At 40.9% G+C, this 17,582-nt stretch overlaps 2 protein-coding genes across 2 annotated transcripts; one reads left to right on the top strand and one right to left on the bottom strand.

Moving 5' to 3' along the window:
* Positions 1-6,848: 6,848 nt before the first annotated feature.
* ssr2 (signal sequence receptor, beta) lies at positions 6,849-10,121 on the bottom strand. Its single transcript, XM_006803383.2, has 6 exons — positions 10,056-10,121; positions 9,092-9,252; positions 8,739-8,837; positions 8,276-8,384; positions 8,108-8,185; positions 6,849-7,779 (listed from the first exon to the last, which is right to left on the bottom strand). Exons 2-6 carry the CDS (start codon positions 9,250-9,252, stop codon positions 7,669-7,671), a joined length of 558 nt encoding a protein of 185 aa, XP_006803446.2. The 5' UTR covers positions 10,056-10,121; the 3' UTR covers positions 6,849-7,668.
* A 2,911-nt stretch (positions 10,122-13,032) lies between these two features.
* On the top strand, positions 13,033-17,339 carry LOC102782867 (sclerostin domain-containing protein 1-like). Its single transcript, XM_006803384.2, has 2 exons — positions 13,033-13,225; positions 16,915-17,339. Exons 1-2 carry the CDS (start codon positions 13,033-13,035, stop codon positions 17,337-17,339), a joined length of 618 nt encoding a protein of 205 aa, XP_006803447.2.
* Positions 17,340-17,582: the final 243 nt, after the last annotated feature.

The raw sequence follows: 17,582 nt of genomic DNA, 5'->3' as shown, positions 1-17,582 counted from the left end.
TTACTTGCACTGCTGTAACTGGAGCCTCGTCGTCTCGTCTCTCTATATACTGGACTGTATGTAGCGGAGATGACAATAAAGTTTACTTTGACTTCAGCAGCGAGCAGGCGCACCGAGGGCTCTCGCGCTCACTTTTCGCATATAGAATTTAAAAAAAACATCGGTGCAAATTATAAGTCTGTATCATGATGTCTGGTGTTTTCATGTTTGTTGGTTTGTTTTTATTTTGTTTTATTTTGCGAGTTGGTTATTAGACGCTGCTCCAGCCAGCCAGAGAATCCCCTGCCGCCCCGCCCTCTCCTCCCTGCGCCGCATGCAGCAGGCACACCTCGCAAACGGAGGGCGCCCTTACTCCCAGCAAACGGGCGATAGAAAACTGATCGGTGCCTTTGACATTCCCAATATGGCATGATGTCGGGGCAGCATGAGTACGAACAAATTTTTTTAATTTATTTTTTTGACGATGCCCCTGATGCCGCCCCCCCACCACTATGCTGCCCTGGGCAACCGCCCATGTCGCCCGTATCAAAAACCGCTACTGTACAAGATAATATACACAGTAGTGAGGCCAAGAAGAATCAGCCATGATATGAGATGACCGTGAACTTTCTGGAATGTGGCAAGAATAAGTCCTGTCTCAGTCACTTATGGATGCTTTTGGGGGGGTGCGCATGTTCTGATTTAGGACTCGGAGGGCCTGAGGGTAGAAGCTCCTCCTGAGCTTCTCTGTTTTTGCCCAGGTGGTGCAGAACCTTCTGCCTGATTGCAGAAGTTGGGACAGATTGTTGCTGGGATAGGATGGGTCCTTCAATAGCTGCTCTAGACCAGCATCTCCTGGTGTAGATGTCCTCTAGGGAGGGAAGAACAGTCCTGCAGCAGCGTTCAGCCACACAGATCACTCTCTGAAGAGCTTTCTGATCCTTAACACAGCTGTTCCCATGCCAGGATGCGATGTTCTGTGTGAGGATGCTCTCCACAGCACCTGTATAGAAAGTCCTGGGGATCACTGGAGAGACCCAGGACTTCCTCAGTTGTCGGAGATGGTACAGGCACTGCCTAGCCTATTTGGACTGGACCTGAATGTGAGCAGACCATGTCAGGTCTGAGGAGATGTGGACACTGAGATACTTGAAGGACCACACCCTCTCCACTGGAGCTCCGTTGATGATAAGGGGCTTGTAGACTCTATGCTTGCTCCTGAAGTCCACCACCAGCTCCTTGGTCTTGCGGATGTTCAGCTGGAGGTGGTTTTCCTGGCACCACGATGATTCTTCACCTCATCCAAGTAGGCTGCCTCATCATTGTTGGAGATGGCGCCCAACACCACTGTGTCATCAGCAAACATTACAATGGTGTTGGAGCTTATGGAATGTCAATTGAGCAATAGATTCCGGTCTACCATCCCAACCATCTTGGGAAAACCTGTTAAGAGCTTGGTGAAAATGTTCTAGAGCACACGTAAAGATGGAGCAGCTGTTCCTTGTGAGGAGCTTGAGGGTTGGCTGAAGAAACTGGCAAAAAAGGTCTTTTGAGAAATGTTAGAATGGTTATACTAACATCCTGATATGACATCCTACCAAGAATTCTTTGGCCCCTGCTGATTTATGAGTGCCCCACTGAGGGTCAGTCTCAGAAGAAGAGTTTGACCAGCATAGTTGTCGATGGAAATAGCGGCAAATTAAGGCTCGTCCTGAAATCAATTCTGGAAGAGTTCAAGGTTTTGTGCATCAGGAAACTAGTACAGTACAATGAATCAATTACTCCATGATGCAGATGTGAACAGATTGTAACATGCACAGTTCTGCTGTGCTATATACAAATATCAAAAATAAATAAGGATTATATATTTCAGGGTGGTTATGGCTTTTGGAAAGAAACTGTTCTTGAGTCTGTTAGTCTTTGTACTGATGCACCTGTAGCACTTTCCTGAGGACAGCAGTTTGAACAGGTCAAAACCGGGGTGGGAGCTGTCCTTGATGATGCTCTCTGCTGAGCTCTGCTGAGCAAGCCAGGGAGGTATAAATGTCCATCAGGGAGGGGGGAGGGCAGCAAATGATGCTGCCTTAACTACTCTTTGAAGCTTCTCCCTGTCTGCCATGATGCTCCCGTACAATACTGTGATACAGTATGTCAGCAAGCTCTGGACGAGCAGTAGGTCAGCAGCAGTTTGGAGTTCTGGTTGGGTTTCCTGAGGACCCTCAAAAACTGCAGCCGCTGCTGAGCCTTGTTGCCAACCGCTCTGTGATGTCTGTCCAGGAGATGTCAGCAGAGATGAGACCAGAAGGTGTGGGTCACACTCACTGTTGATGTACAGGGCCGTTTAAGTCAGTGCTGTGCCTCCTGAAGTCGACAATGACCTCTTTCAGAGGAACCACGGTAACCAGAGTCACACGCAATGAAGATTATTGTTATCTTAACAAGATAATCGACCTCTGTGACAGCTGAGTTAGGGCAGCTGCACAGTGTTAAAGCAATTTCAGAAAGGCATCTACTGTGATGAAATCTATTCCCCACTGCTATGTAATACATTATTGTAAATTTAAATGTCATTAGGAAATGATCAGACAAAAGAGGATTTTCAAGAAATACTGTTAAATGTTCAGTTTCTATGCCATGTCTAAGAACAAGATTCAGAGTGTGATTAAATGATGGGCAGGAGGTGTAAAGAACACAGTTTTGTGGAGCAGTCGGGGAATCATCTGCTTCTGAATGTGAATAAGACCAAAGCTTTGGTGATCGACTTTAGAAGGTAGAAGACGGATCCATCCCGGGTCAGGATTAGTTACAAGACCAACACCAAAGTATACAAGTGAATAAGCAGGTTACCTGTGGAGCAAAAGGCTTCAGCAGGGCTGGACCGGAACCACATTTTTTAATCAAATGTTTATAAAAACCTGACATATACCTTCTGTCACCATGTGTTATCTCTGTCAAAGCTCTCACTTCTGAATTTATTGATTCAAATGGCACATAAGATACATTTGTACATATAGCTCCTGTCACAATCCGGCTGTGTGCAGGCAAGAGTAGGACCCAAACGCAAACTTGCAGAGACAAAAAGTAAACTCAAAAAACACAGCTTTATTGCTGGCGTGGAGTGGGACACGAAAAACAAGACAAAACTAAACTGGGAAAACTAAAGCACAAGGAGCCACAGGGAAAAATCACACAGCTATGAGGGAGGACGCAACACTGACAAAGAGAAACATGGGGCTTAAATACACTGAGGGATAACGAGGGGGAATGAGCTACAGGAGGAGAGCACAGCTGGGAGTAATTAGGCAGGACGAGACAAGGGAAGCAAAACTAGAAACATTAAGATAGGACAGACTGTGAAAGTAAAACAGGAAACACACTGACGCAACTCAAGACATGTAAACTTAACAGACTGGGGAGACAGAACATAGGGACCTGAAACATGGGACAGAAAGGCACAGTAGACACAACATGAACATAACAACGCCACAGGGGACGAGTAAAGCAAAATGCAGGAACACAGGACCTCTTTCAAAATAAAATGGGAAACATAATGAAACGCAAACATGACAACATAAGAAACACAGACATGAAGCACATGAAGGACAAGGGAGACTTAACAGGGGTTGGATACACAAGGGGAATCTAATAAACAAATGAACTTAGATAACCTAATGAACAAAATAAACTCAAACTTAAAACGCTGGGTCAAAAGACCCAGGATCATGACAGCTCCTCGGTAAAGCATGAAAAGTTGGGACATTACTTGTAACAAACATTTGATTTGCAAATGTCCATCTTGGAAGTCTAAGCAAAACTCTAAATGCACCCTGAAAGGCCGCCTGCAGTTTTTTCATTATGACTTGACTATAATTACACCAAATGAGTCATATAGAAAGAGGTACAACAGGCTTGAAAAAGAGTACATCATCTGTGCACATGTAAAATTTATGTGCCTGGGTTGCTTTAGCTGTATGTTTTGGGTCATTGTCCATCTGTCCATTGTCCATCCAAGTAACTTCTTCAGTCTCAGCTGAAGAAGGGAAACCTGCAGTCAGCTGAGACTGAAGAAGACACTTGAGGGTGGAGAATTTGTCTGACAGACAGCTCAGCCGAACAGAGAACAAACATCCTTGCTAAAGGGTTGAATTTTGCTGTGACGCCGAGACAAATCTATTGGAACTCTTTTCAGCCACAGAAACAGCAATTCGAAACAACAATATTGCAGACATGGAAGCTGCGAAGCCCCCAGCATCCAACATCAGCATGGAGGAGAGGAAGGCGCTCACAATGACAGCAACATTATCATCCTTCCGGCAGACAAGGGTAGGTGCACGGTTTTGCTAAACCAGAAATACTATCATGAGAAAGTTTTGTCACATCTCAGTGGCAAAAATACTTATGAGCCTCTAAAAGCAGGAAGTGGTTACAGGAAGAGGGCGATAGACTGTCTGAAGCAGTTAGAACAAAACAGTGCTATTGACCTCATACCACAGGCTATAACCAGACGAATCTACATCAAGTCTGTGTGGTTTACCGAAGATACATAAACAGGGTGCACCTTTAAGACTGGTTGTCTGTATGATCAACTCTGTCACCTATAACATCTCTAAGTTTCTGGCTTCGATCCTCAACCTGCTGGTAGGCAGCTCTGAACACCACATCCAGAACACCCTGGATTTTGTTGAGAAGGTGAGAGATGTCATTATGGAGGCAGATGAAATGGTCTTGTACGATGTTACATCTCTCTTCACTCGCATCCCAGTCACGGACGTGTTGGAGGTCGTTCGTAAGAGATTACAGGATGACCCCCAACCTCAGCAACAGGACCACTCTCAGCATCGACCAAGTTCCAAGTTGCTTTTGGAACTGTGTTTTAATTCCTCCTATTTCAAATACAAGGGTCAGTACTATAGGCAGAAATATGGGCGTGCCATGGGTTCACCAGTTTCACCTGTCGTGGCCAAATTGTACATGGAAAAAGTGGAAAAGAGGGCTTTGTTATCCTACCCAGTCCAAACTGTTGAGATGCATTTTTTCTAAATACTCTGTGGCTTTTAAACCCCAAAACACACCGCACCAAATTGGTCCACCCCAAGGATCGGGTCCCCGACACAAACAGAATAATATAGTACACTGTTAAGTGCCAGGATTTATACATCGGGGAAACCAAGCAACCACTGGCAAAGCGGATGGCACAGCGCAGGAGAGCTACCTCGTCAGGCCAGGACTCTGCAGTCTATCTACACCTAAAGGCCAGTGGACACTCTTTCAATGATGAGGATGTACACATTCTGGACAGGGAGGAACGCTGGTTTGAGTGCGGAGTCAAGGAGGCCATTTACGTGAAAAGGGAAAGACCATCTCTGAATCGAGGAGGGGGCCTAAGGGTACATCTTTCGCCATCTTACATGCTGTGATTGCAGCGATTCCCCAACTCTCTGTGAATGGTACTCATGGCCATACCATGTTTCTCCCACTGAAAACGCTACGTCCAGATGGACAGAATCAAGCCACTCATAAGCCTCAGGCTTATGAGTGGCTTGCACCTTGCAGTGAACCTGCATGAAAGTAAGCCCTGTATTACCTTTCATGCAGTCTTGTCTTTATGGTAGACTTGGATATTGATATGCCTCCTGGAGAGTGTTGTTCACTCTGTTGGCTGTTGTGAAGGGTTTTCTCTTCATCATGGAAATGATTCTGTGATCATCCACCGCTGTTGCCTTCTGTGGACGTCCAGGTCTTTTTGCATTGCCAAGTTCACCAGTGCTTTATTTTTATTTTCTTTCCAAACTTTAGATTTTGCCACTGCTACTATTGTAGAAATTTTCCTGGATTGTTTTTTTTCTGTTTTGGGAGCTTATGGATGGCTTGCTTCACTCGCGTGGAGAGGTTCTTTTGACTGCTGTTCACAGCCTATCACAGATTCTGTCAGCAAAGCCTTCCAAATGCAAGCACCACAACTCAGATCAACTCAGGCCTTTTATCTGCTTAACTGATAATAACATAATGAAGGAATTGCCCACAACTGCCCATGAAATAGCCTGTAAGACAACTGTCCAATTAATTTTTGGTCCATTTAAAAAGAGGGAGGCACAGCTGAAACTCCTAAACCCCTCATCCAATTTGAATGTCGATACCCTCAAATTAAGCTGAGAGTCTACACGTTATGTCAATGTCCATTATATAACTATACTTACAATATGTTTCAGTAAACAGGTAAAAAAAAAAAAACAACCTAAACTTGGTGTCTGTGTCCAAATATATCTGGACCTAACTGTACACTCTATCAGCAGTGGCTCATGGTCAAAGCAGCCATTCATTTTACTGAAGCCTTGAATCTCTCCCTTCCTAATTATGTCCCTCCATCTATTTTCTCTCTTCCACAGATGGTGCAGCAGCAGCCCCCTGTGACTGTGAGGCCTGATTACAAGTTGTTACTGTTGCTGGTACTACTGTTCACAGTGCAGCAGCCCTGACAGCTAACGTGTCGTTAATCTGACACATTTTGCTGGATCTGCTTTTATTGTTTTCTCTCAGTTTTTCAGCTCCACCTTTTTAGGCTGGTCCATCGACCCAACAGTGTCTTGGCCCACCAGGAAAATGCCAGATGACCAGCCAAGCCCTGGACTTCAGCATGTGCAGCAAAATGTTTCATAACTGACTACACTCTGCACCATCTTCTGCAAAGCACAAGATTGAATATTTGACATCTTTTTAACTATGTGCAATAACTTTTTATAATACATCTATCCAGTATTGAAATATCTGCTCTTAAATTTTGACATCAGATATTTAAAATTGTACTTTCATTTTTTTTACCTGTTATATATTTGCTTGATGTAACAAAACAGAACAGAAAGAAAAATAACTAAGTTTTTAATGTATTTATGGGAATGATATAAACTGGAAACAGGGAATGCAAACCCCCAGAAATGAATCAGGCTCAGCTTTATAAAAAACAAACATGTACCTTGTTTTCATTTATTTTGAACTTAAACGGGCTCCAAATGTCATACCAGCTCATTAGAAACACACACTGCAAACACAAGCAGCTGTTTACAGTAATAACCCCCATTAGCCAGTTCCCATTGTAGGAGTTTAGAACATGTGCTGAAGGATTCACCAGACTCATGAGTTGCAGTGCAATTACAGCACAGAGGGAATGGAGCATGGGCACGTCATCCCATGATGTTTGTGTAGTCTCCTTTAGGCTGACTGCTGAATTGCTCTTTTTCGTCTTAGTCTATCTGGTGAATTTCATGTTACTGAAGACAATATCTGACAGAGATTATTACTTAGCCAACTTGTGAATGACTAAACCGATAGCTAACCAGCGTTACTCTCAAGCCCTCCACAATAGAATCCACTGTTTCCTTCCAAAAAGGGTCATGAAAGACCCCTGACAGGTCCTGTTACTCAGATCATCTCACTAGTTGTGGTGGAAAACAGCATAATGTAATTGTTTCGTCACATGAACCATTTGCAGATAAAGAGATGCCACATGATTTTCACCGTCTACTTCTTGCTCCAAAGTTCTCTTAAATATTCTGTTCGATCAAACCACAATCAAGTCCATTGGTCACCAAGTTTTAGTTTTCACCCCAAGTATGGGAAATGTTTTTTTTTTACAAAACCCTTTTATTTCCCTTCCCACCCCCCACCCCCAATCTTGAATAGAGCAAAGATGTTTCAGTTCTTCTTGCTCTTGGGCGAATCGTATTTCCTCTTGCTGGAGTACCAGAGAAGCAGAGGGATGCCGATGGAGGGTAGCGTCATCACACCAAATGCAGCCCAGTCCAACTAAAGACAGACACACGGAGCAGTGAGTGAAGTGTTAGGACTGTTCTAGCAAATGCAAAAACTTCAGTCTATAAGCCACGAATCGAGACACTGAACAGTGGTATCAAGGAACTCTGTTGTTGTGGAGACTTTAATTTAGTTTATCAACATGCACTAGTCGTACTAAAAAGTACTTCTTGTGCTATATGCAAACATTTGTCAGTGTAGATACAGTAAATTCCAATTTTAGCCTAAATTAACAACCCAATAAAGATCCTTAGAGGTTCAGCATAGACCAGTGCACTCAGGTGCCGTAATGAGCGAGCCTCAAACTGTTTTTAACACGTACATAGTGTGGAGAGAAGCGCCGGTCAAACTCTCTCTGAGCCAAGATTCCTCCCTGTCCAGGAGCGCTGGTGTAGCCAACCTGCAGGAAGGGAAGGAGGGGACACTTTAGCTTCTAACACATCACTATGACTGAATGCTTTGACTCACTAAGGACTTTAACTGCTTTTACCACAACTTGTCCTCCCTCCTGAACCAGGTAGCTGACGGTAGCAGAGGTAAAATTAAAGTATCCAGCCTTCAGGGGGCGCAACACGACTGTGTGAGAGACGTTGCTGGCTCTAAAAGTTTCAGAGTTAAGAATGATGACTTGGAGAAAGAGCCCATCTATGGTTATTTAAACCAACTTAAATCAAATTCCTGCATTCCTGCTTCATTAAGGCCTCCGTCTTATGAACCATGAAGAGTGAATACTGCTTTAGGTTCAGCGGCCTGAAAAGCTATCATTTCACTATTTGGTCCTACGGTGTAAGATGAAAAAACTGTGGTGCAAAAAAGAGGCTGCCATAGAGACACCCAGTAACTTATGTTTGATTAAGAATTTAAGATCAAACTCCCATTAAGCTACAATTAATGCGTCACAAATAGCTCAAGTTTGATAGTGCCAGTGAGAAGTCATTTTACTGCAAGGATACGGTGCAATCCTGTCCCATTTCACATTCAGCATTCCGGAAACAATTCCAAAATCTTCAGGGGGAAAAGAATCATCGGATAGTTCCACCTCTAGAGCTGCACTGTGGAGACAAACCAGATGATGACATTTAGTCACACAGTATGCACTAAACATTTGATCAGGTCTTGACAAGCTCTCATGCAGTTCACATTTCAACAATCCTGAAAACGTCTTGATAACGTTCAAACTTACTGATGAAGTGATTATTAAACAGCAGTTTGTTAAGAAACAACCGAATAAAATGTGTCGTTTGGTTTTCTGTGTGTATTCATTTGTACAGTTATCTGATTTACAGCAGCTGTCCAGATATCTGACCTGGAGCCCACGTTGTAGACGCTGTACTGGAGGGTCAGGTCGCGGCCCTCCACAGCGTAGCGGTTCAGGAGGGATTTGGAGGCCAACAAACGGGCGCCCTCTTCTCCTGAGCCCAGACCCAGCAGAGAAAGGATTACAAACACGTGCAGCATCCTGGTCATCTGGTCAAAACAAACAACAAAACAAAAAAAGGAAAATAAACTGGGGTTAGGACATAGGTGTCAAACTCTGGCCCGTGAAGCCATAACAAATTACTATCAGAGCTGGCCTACTGGTATTATACAGCTAACATATTTATTTTTTAGTATTAAGCTTTGCTTGTTCCATATTCAGTTTTTCAGCAAAACGTGTTTGAGTCCATAAGAAAAGATTCATTCTTATATCTGGAGGATAAATATATTTCAATAAATATTAACGTTAGCCCGCGACTTTGTTCCAGTTTTGAATTTTGGCCCACTGCGTGTTTGAGTTTGACACCCCTGGGTTAGGAGGAGACGATGACTACAAAGTATGGTGAAACTATAGCCAGCAGTCCAGGCTGGTTTTGAAATAAAACAATATGCGGTAGTGTCCAGGTATCCAACTCAATTTAGCATAAACAACAAAAAAGAAAAACAATCTGCAGTCAGTCTTTAAACGGACACTACTTCCTATTTATCTCAGGTTTGACTTTCAAAAGACGAAAGTAAAATCGCGACTGGGAGGTAATTTTAAAAGCTGTTACGATGTGTTACTAATGAAGTGTCAGAGTGCTCAACACTAACCGGTGCAGACGCTTACGTGGACCAAAGGAGTCACATCTTCATTTGCGTTAGTAAGAAAATTATAGTAAGTAACAACGCTTTATGCCTAACAGGCGTTTCATAGATTCGCTGTATAATAACAATATGTCCGCTCCTAAAATAAAACATTAGTAAATTATAACTCCGAAGCTTTAAAAGAAAAACAGGAAGAGATTTTTTACCTTCCTCCAGTTCTCTTCAAATGGCAGAAAGTAAAGGAGCTAGTCACGCGCATGCTCAGAAGCTTAAAGCCTGTTTTTACATGACGTGTACCGAGGGGGAGTTAAAGAAGCCTGCAAACTGCAGCGCCCCTGGTGTTCGGGAGGGAGATAGGAGTCATTGGAAAAGAACGTAGCTCATTATGCAGAAAATGTAAAAGTACTTGTTGATCAGTTGAATTTTCATACATATAAAACGGTTTATGTACAAAATATAATTCATTGAGGATAAAAATCTCACTGCAGGTTCTCTGATCTTAATAAGATAACTCTTTATTGTCATTGCACAGTCATACATAGTACAATAGTACAATGAGATTGGAAAACTGTCCTACGTCGGCACTACATATAACACAACATGACACGATATGACACATCACAACGCAACAAAAACAACACAATGCTCACAGACAAGACCCTCCATGAATGCATGCATTACATTATATTTGCATATAGAAATGAAAAATGAAAATACTCCCAAAACTTGCATTTCTAATTCTAGGACTTCAAAGGCTGTAAATGATTTTTGGTTATACTTTATACATGAATCAAAAACAAATGCAGGCATTCATCAGTTTGCCTTTGGATTCTATTTGTCAAACTTTTATGTAATTCATTCATTTGAAAATGTTCTCATTTTTGTATCATCACTTGCACTCTGCTGTGTTACCATGCCAACAGAATCTGGTGGTAATTCAGTGTCAATATTCACATCAAGATGTTCCTTGCCAGCCACTCTGCTTTCATCTATTATCAGATGATAGCAGATGCTTATCTGATACCGTATCAGCATTTCCTGTAACACTCAGAGATGCCACCAAAGGTTTCCAGAACTATCTTGTCCCCTGCCTGTAATGCTAAATATATAAGTGTACACAAATTACAAATTTTCCATTACGTAAGAATACAGAAATTTGAAATACGCAAAATTTCTCTGTTTTATGCAAGAATAAAATAAAATACAGTTGTTTTAGTTTTAAATGAAAATCATGTATATTTTATCAGATTTTGTATGTATGTAGTTTACAAAAAAACAATAACATGTAGTTCAATGTGTAAAAAAAAAAAAAATGGACAAACACTTAAAAAAAAATAAATAAATAATAATAATAATAATAATAATAAGGCCTAATATGGAAAAAATGATATTGGGCTTTATCATGTGAGTTTATTTGAAAACTCTTTAATTCCATAATTAATGTAATAACATTTTCTCAGCCATTCAACAGAAGTCAAAATACTTTTATTAAACTAGTAACTGGGTTTAAAATACATTTTTGATACACCAAGTGAATAATCGGTTTTTACATGTATTCTTACATTAAATTAATGGATTAACCCTTTTAAGGATATCCATAAAATGTTATTGTAATTACAATATACTGATAATTGCAGAATTACAGATCAATAGCGAACTTTGCTGTCTGCAGGCTTTCTTATGGGAAGCAGAGTGTTCAGCTTTCAGGATCCTCTCCTATGGAAGCAGCTTCCAGCTTGGGTTCCGAAGACAGACATGTTTGGTACTTAAGATTAAGATTAGGCTGAAAACCTTCTTATTTTTTTGCTTAAATATATAATTATGCTGTACTTAGGCTTCATTTCTCCTTTTCTCTTCTCTTCTTTCTATTAATAATCCCTGGCTGTCTGCCCCAGCATGTCTCTTGTCCTGTCTCCCTCCCTTCACCTCCAACAAGTTGCGCCTCCTTGTGCCTGGTTCTGCTGGAGGTTTTCCTTCCCACTGTCACAACCTACTTTAGAGGTGACTGTTGGTTGTGATTTGGCACTGTTTAAATTTGAAATGAATTGAATAGATCTTATCAAGTACCTGCTGATGGATATGAATAATTAAAGAGTTGAGCTTAATGAAACATTAGCTTTACTTTATATAATAATTTGCTGTATTTGTCCTTAATTTTTTTTAAAGTTAACAAAAAAAAGTCTAGTGCTGCTGTAAGAGCGCTTTCTCACTGTATATAAATGTTCTACTTAAACTACACTGTGGTTGAATGACATAAATGAGGGAATAATACGATTTTGTTTTACACTAACGAGTCTGAAACAATTAGGACACACTTACTTCCTGTTTGAGTACTGAGTACACAGATCACATTTATAGATCGGACAGACAGGAAAAAGCAACACGAGCAGCTTCATTCACTCTTGTTTTTGATCTCATGAAACTGTACAACTTTTTTTGGCATTTATTCAAAGTATAACGAACTGAGGAGAAAGCACACCCACCATATAAAGGTGATCACTCACAACAAATATACTGACTGTCCGTAACTGTTCATTGAACCCAAACCATGGCAGTAAATTGTAGCATAACAAAGTGATCTGATCCACTCGTGGTTGAGGTGAGGCTTCAGGTTTTTTGTCACATCTTTGAAAAATTGTGTGAAACCCTAACTCACCACTAGGTGGAGATAAATGTCTTTGTCGCCAGTGGGATGGCTCTGTAGTCCAGATCAAATGAGCTGAGACACATCTGTGCATTTAGTTGATCATAAAACATGTAGGTTAGGCTACATTAAATTTCAAAATAAATTTCACAGAATGAACATAGTCCTTTGGACACATAATTGCCAGAACTGCCTCACTCACTCCAGAGTATTTCAACCTATTAACCTGAAAAGCTCTGTGCTTGTTTTGGCCATGTTGTGGATTTTTGTTCTGCTGAATAATGAAATGTTGTCCGGTAAGTTCCGATGTCACAGTACACCCGTGTAATCCTGGTGTTTCCAACACCTGTGTGATCATGAATAAATGCGCCAATTCAGTTTGTAAAAATAAATGTGGTTTTTGGCTCCCGACCTGCATTTTTCTTTTCTTGCTGTGCAAGTAGGTGTGTTCAGCTCATTCATAAAATGTCGCTGCCGGTGAGGATATATAAAGCACAGCGCTGCAGGTTACTCATCCATCAGCTCCGTCAGGTGCAGTCATGCTTCGTTCCGTCAGTGCGCTCCGGCTCCTCGCGCTCCTGCTGCTGCTGAGCGTGAGTTCAGCTGTTGAAAATAACGCCACAGAGTCCGTCAGTCCTCAGCTGGTCCTTGAAACTCAGGAGCCGCCGACCGATGAAGACACAAACCAGGCGAGGAATAGAGGGAGACGGCCTTCTGACGCTCTGCGTGATGGTGAGTCCAAATGGCTAAAATTAAATAATGTGATAGAAAACATCATAAAGTATTATGTGACAGTAATACAACTAAAATTGAAAAGAAAAAAAAATCTAGTTTGGAATAATAATATTTATTTATTTATGTATTTATTTATTTGTATTATGATGATGCAATCAGTTTAAACCTAGGTAAAAAGTAATCTTACAAAAGAAAAAACTAAAAGATATCCATGTCTGGAATGTAGGATTTATTAAAAAACTGTAATTAAAATACATCCTAGCTGCTGGTGTTTTTGCAGGTGCGTGCTGTAAATGTCTGTCTGTTTAGATTATATAACACCTGACAGAACACCTTTGGGATGAACTAGAATGGAGACTGTGAGCCAGGTCTTCTCTCTCAACACGAATCTGATCTGACAAATGAGCTTCTGGAAAAATGATCAAAAACTTCCATAAGCACATAAACATAAACTTATAGCTGCAAAGGGTGAGCAAAGGATATCACTCAAGTTCATATGCAGACAAAGGAACTTTCAGCAGTGGAGGGTCGATTGTCACATCGCTTATTACTCTCTCGTTAGAGACACTGTGGAATTCTGTCGATATCCCACATCTGACCTGATGATGGGAGGAGATATTTTTGTCATTTTCACTGGTGATAGTAAATTTTAATGTTGTTGTTGTGGTTTTTGTATTATAAGACCACACCAATATTAATCATTTAAAAAGTGGACGATTATTAAAAAGCTGAAAGTAATTCCTTCGGGTTCAATCGGTTAAAATGTTTCTAAAGTTCGGGTTGGTTCTCATACATGTAACAACCAACATAGCCATCTGTTGGTAAACACTGAACAAAATGACCGTCTTTTAAAAAATATAAGGAACCTTTGAGCTTTTTTAATGATGTCAATGATACATCAGTTCAAAATACAGTCGTGGAATTAATTCTCACTTGTTTTTGTGGCTTTAATAAAGGCTACATTATTAAGTTCACGGCTCATAAATCACAATAGAAATGTTTTAGACTCCTGCAGCAAACACTTCTCCTCAGAAGTTTCATAATACTAATGCTAAGTAGACAGAGTGATGAGGAGTAAAGTCACTTAGTGCAGCAAATAAATATTTTGAAGTTGGAACTTATAACTGAAAAAAGCCTGTTTTATTTCTCTGTGAAAGAAGTCAGGCTCTATTTATATAGTTGGATGCTTATAGCACCGTGCTGCTCCCTGCCCTGATGTAAGAGAGTTCACCCATCAGTCTCTTCTCACTCTTGTTAATAATCACAACAGAATAACATTTATTTAATTCAACTCTGGATTCCTGTGTTTAAGTGGATGGACAGCAGATATAAGGCTTCACAATCTATAACAAAAATAATACTGAGACTCTGGATATTTTCTTCTGTACCTGCACATATGCCCACTTACAATAAGTGGAAGAAGAAGTATTAAAAACAGGACTTTTATAACTCAAGGCAACACAAATTATGGCTAATTTGTGTTGCCTTTTCTCCAAGGACTAAGAGTCATCTTTGAATCTTGTCTTGTAGCTCATATAATAGTTAAAGCAGCAGCTGTGTCTAGTATGGCTGTGGCCCAACTGCAGGACTCAGGGACAAACATGACAAACAGACATGGAAACATGATAACAAAACATAGGCAAGACAGACTGGACATGAACGGGGCACTTCCAATATGAAAATAAGAACTATAAACAGCAGCTCAGAGGCTCTGGAAGAACAACGTATTCATAATTAATTATATTTACAAAGGAATGAATAAGTCCAGGAAAAGACTCAGGAGCACGACAAGCTCATGGGAAAAGGAGAATGCAATTGGCATTTTAAATGTTGGAAAAAACTGTTTTCCTAATTTCGATGTTTGAATCCGTTTACTTATTTGTTTGCAATTTAAATTTAGATTTTTTTATAAATCTTTTTTTTTTAATCGAGAGCTGAGTGTCTTTTTCTGTAACATTCATTTCAAAGTTCTCTTTTATTAACAGTTAAATGATGAAATAACTATTGATTTATAATTATTAATGTCTAAATAAAGAAAAGAAATTCAGCAGCAGTTATTAACATTATTAACACACAACACATTATTAAATCACAAAATGCTTTTCATGAGCATGACTCTCGGTCCAGATGTGAACCTGGTAGATGCTGATTTAAAAAAGACAAACTGTGTCATGAAGTGCAGAAATGTGGAAATATGAGACTAACATGAACACGTCATGAACTGGTATCATGGGACAGTTAGTGGTGTGAATTTTAAATCATGTTAAATTCTTTTACAACAGAAATATCAGCAGCTGTTTTAACTGGGTTTAAACCAATTCTTCACCTTCAGTTTAACGACAAATCATCATCGTTGTAAATGTTTCAGTTGTCATTTTACAAATTCATATTCAGCTCTGATGCTATTTTTAGCTTCCTGAAAGTACCAGCAGGAGCCCTGACACTGATTTCACTGATTTCACTGATTTCACTGATTTCACCATGGACCTCAAATGTGCAGATCGACTCAAACTGACCCAAATTTAATATTGAGGATGTGTGTGTGTATATACATATATATATATGTTCATTTTGAATGCTACATCAACTGTATGTGCAGCGGACACAGCGAGGGGGCAATTCTGTGTGTGCAAACTCAGAAATGTAGACGTAAACTGAGGTAGACCAGGGCAATAAACTCCAGCCGGGTGTTTAGAAGTCTAATGGCATTGGAGAAGAAAGAGTTGTTTAATCTACACTTCACACTTCTACACCTCTGGCCTGAGAGTAGAAGTGTGAAATTTGCTGTTGGGTCCTTGAGGATGAAGGCAGCTGTCCTTCATCCTTCATTCAGCTGTGAGAGGACAGGGCAATCTTAATGATCTTCTTGGGTTATGTCTACACTAATCTGGATAAATTGATAAAAGTCTAAAAACGCTCCACACTATCATTTTCAGTGAAAACGCTGCGTTCTTATACTGCACATGCGTGAAAAGTAAGACGTTTGAGCTGCGTCATTTCCGTCTGCCGTTTATTTACTTTCCAGCTCTTTGAAAAGTCAAAATGTTGAGGAAAAGTTTTATCTGGAGCTATTTGGAGCATGTACAAACTGAAATGAATCTTTAATAGGGCTGTCAAACCTGAGAGCAAGCAAAACAGCTCCTGCACAATGCCTCCCGCCATCTTAGTTGAATTGGTCACATGACTGCAGCATATGACTAAAATGCGTCACCATTTTCGAAAGCCTTTTTTTATCCACTGTGGAGAGCGTTTTCAAAAAGCTCAGTTTTCCTTGTCCCAAAACGCCGTTTCAGTGTGGACGCGCCAAAACGAAGAGAAAAAGATGCGTTTTCGTTTGAAAATGTATTAGTGTTGACGTGGCTGTATTTTCATTTATAGCATTTGTGTTGCCATACCACACAGTGACGCTCTCAATCATGACTGTCAACAAAAAGCATTGTGACATCTTTATTCTCTAAGTCACACAGAGAATAATGTAGCACATGACAGGCGGTCCAAACTATGCTGTTCTGAATGTGGGCCAGCACTACCCACTTAAAACAAAACAAAAAACAATAATATATATATATACACACACACACACACACACACACACACACACACACACACACACACACACACACTTTAGAATAACAAGAAGACCGATCTAAGCTACACATATATGTAACTCACTTTTCATGTCTCAGGGCCAGACCAGAGCCAGGTGGGCTGCAGGGAGTTGAGGTCCACGAAGTACATCTCTGATGGCCAGTGCACCAGTGTCAACCCTATCAAGGAGCTGGTGTGTGCTGGGGAGTGTCTGCCAGCTCAGCTGCTGCCCAACTGGATTGGTAGAACTCACACTGGGAGGTACTGGAGCCGCCGCGATGCTCAGGAGTGGCGCTGTGTTATCGATCGAACCAGGACCCAGCGGATCCAGCTGCAGTGCCACGACGGGAGCACGAGGACCTACAAGATAACTGTGGTGACCTCCTGCAAATGCAAGCGCTACACCAGACAGCAGAACGATTCGCGACACAAGGACACGTCTGGAAATACTGGGAAACAGAGGAAGAATCAGGGGAAGCCTGGACTGCTGGAGACGAATGCTGGGAGGGAGTCTGCCAACTGAAACCTGATCTCACAGCTACAAAGAGAAAACCTTCATATTGTCACTATAAATGTTTCTGTACGAACTATAAGTGTGCAAATAGTAATTAAAACTTTAAGAGGCAGAATAGATATAAACAAAGGTGAATAGTATAGTGTTATCTCCATATTTACTTTGATACAGTAACTAGTCTGTAGACCAAAATATAGCTCGTTTGTTCACATGAAATATGTTTGACATCTGCAACTGTTCAGAAAGCAGTAA

Source organism: Neolamprologus brichardi, chromosome 22 (genome assembly GCF_056152115.1).
Source record: "Neolamprologus brichardi isolate AB-2024 chromosome 22, ASM5615211v1, whole genome shotgun sequence".
NCBI classification, from domain to species: Eukaryota; Metazoa; Chordata; class Actinopteri; order Cichliformes; family Cichlidae; genus Neolamprologus; species Neolamprologus brichardi.
The sequence above is the reverse complement of the archived record's forward strand: the minus strand, read 5'-3'. Positions and strand labels throughout refer to the sequence as shown.

What these genes read in the sequence shown, in the direction of transcription:
- ssr2 (XM_006803383.2), bottom strand. Translation starts at nt 9,252, where the DNA reads ATGACCAGGATGCTGCACGTGTTTGTAATCCTTTCTCTGCTGGGTCTG. An exon ending in GTCTACAACGTGGGCTCCAG is followed by an intron (nt 8,838 to 9,091) that starts GTCAGATATCTG and finishes TTGTCTCCACAG; the next exon opens with TGCAGCTCTAGAGGTGGAAC. An exon ending in GGCGCTTCTCTCCACACTAT is followed by an intron (nt 7,780 to 8,107) that starts GTACGTGTTAAA and finishes GTCTGTCTTTAG; the next exon opens with TTGGACTGGGCTGCATTTGG.
- LOC102782867 (XM_006803384.2), top strand. Translation starts at nt 13,033, where the DNA reads ATGCTTCGTTCCGTCAGTGCGCTCCGGCTCCTCGCGCTCCTGCTGCTG. An exon ending in TTCTGACGCTCTGCGTGATG is followed by an intron (nt 13,226 to 16,914) that starts GTGAGTCCAAAT and finishes TTCATGTCTCAG; the next exon opens with GGCCAGACCAGAGCCAGGTG.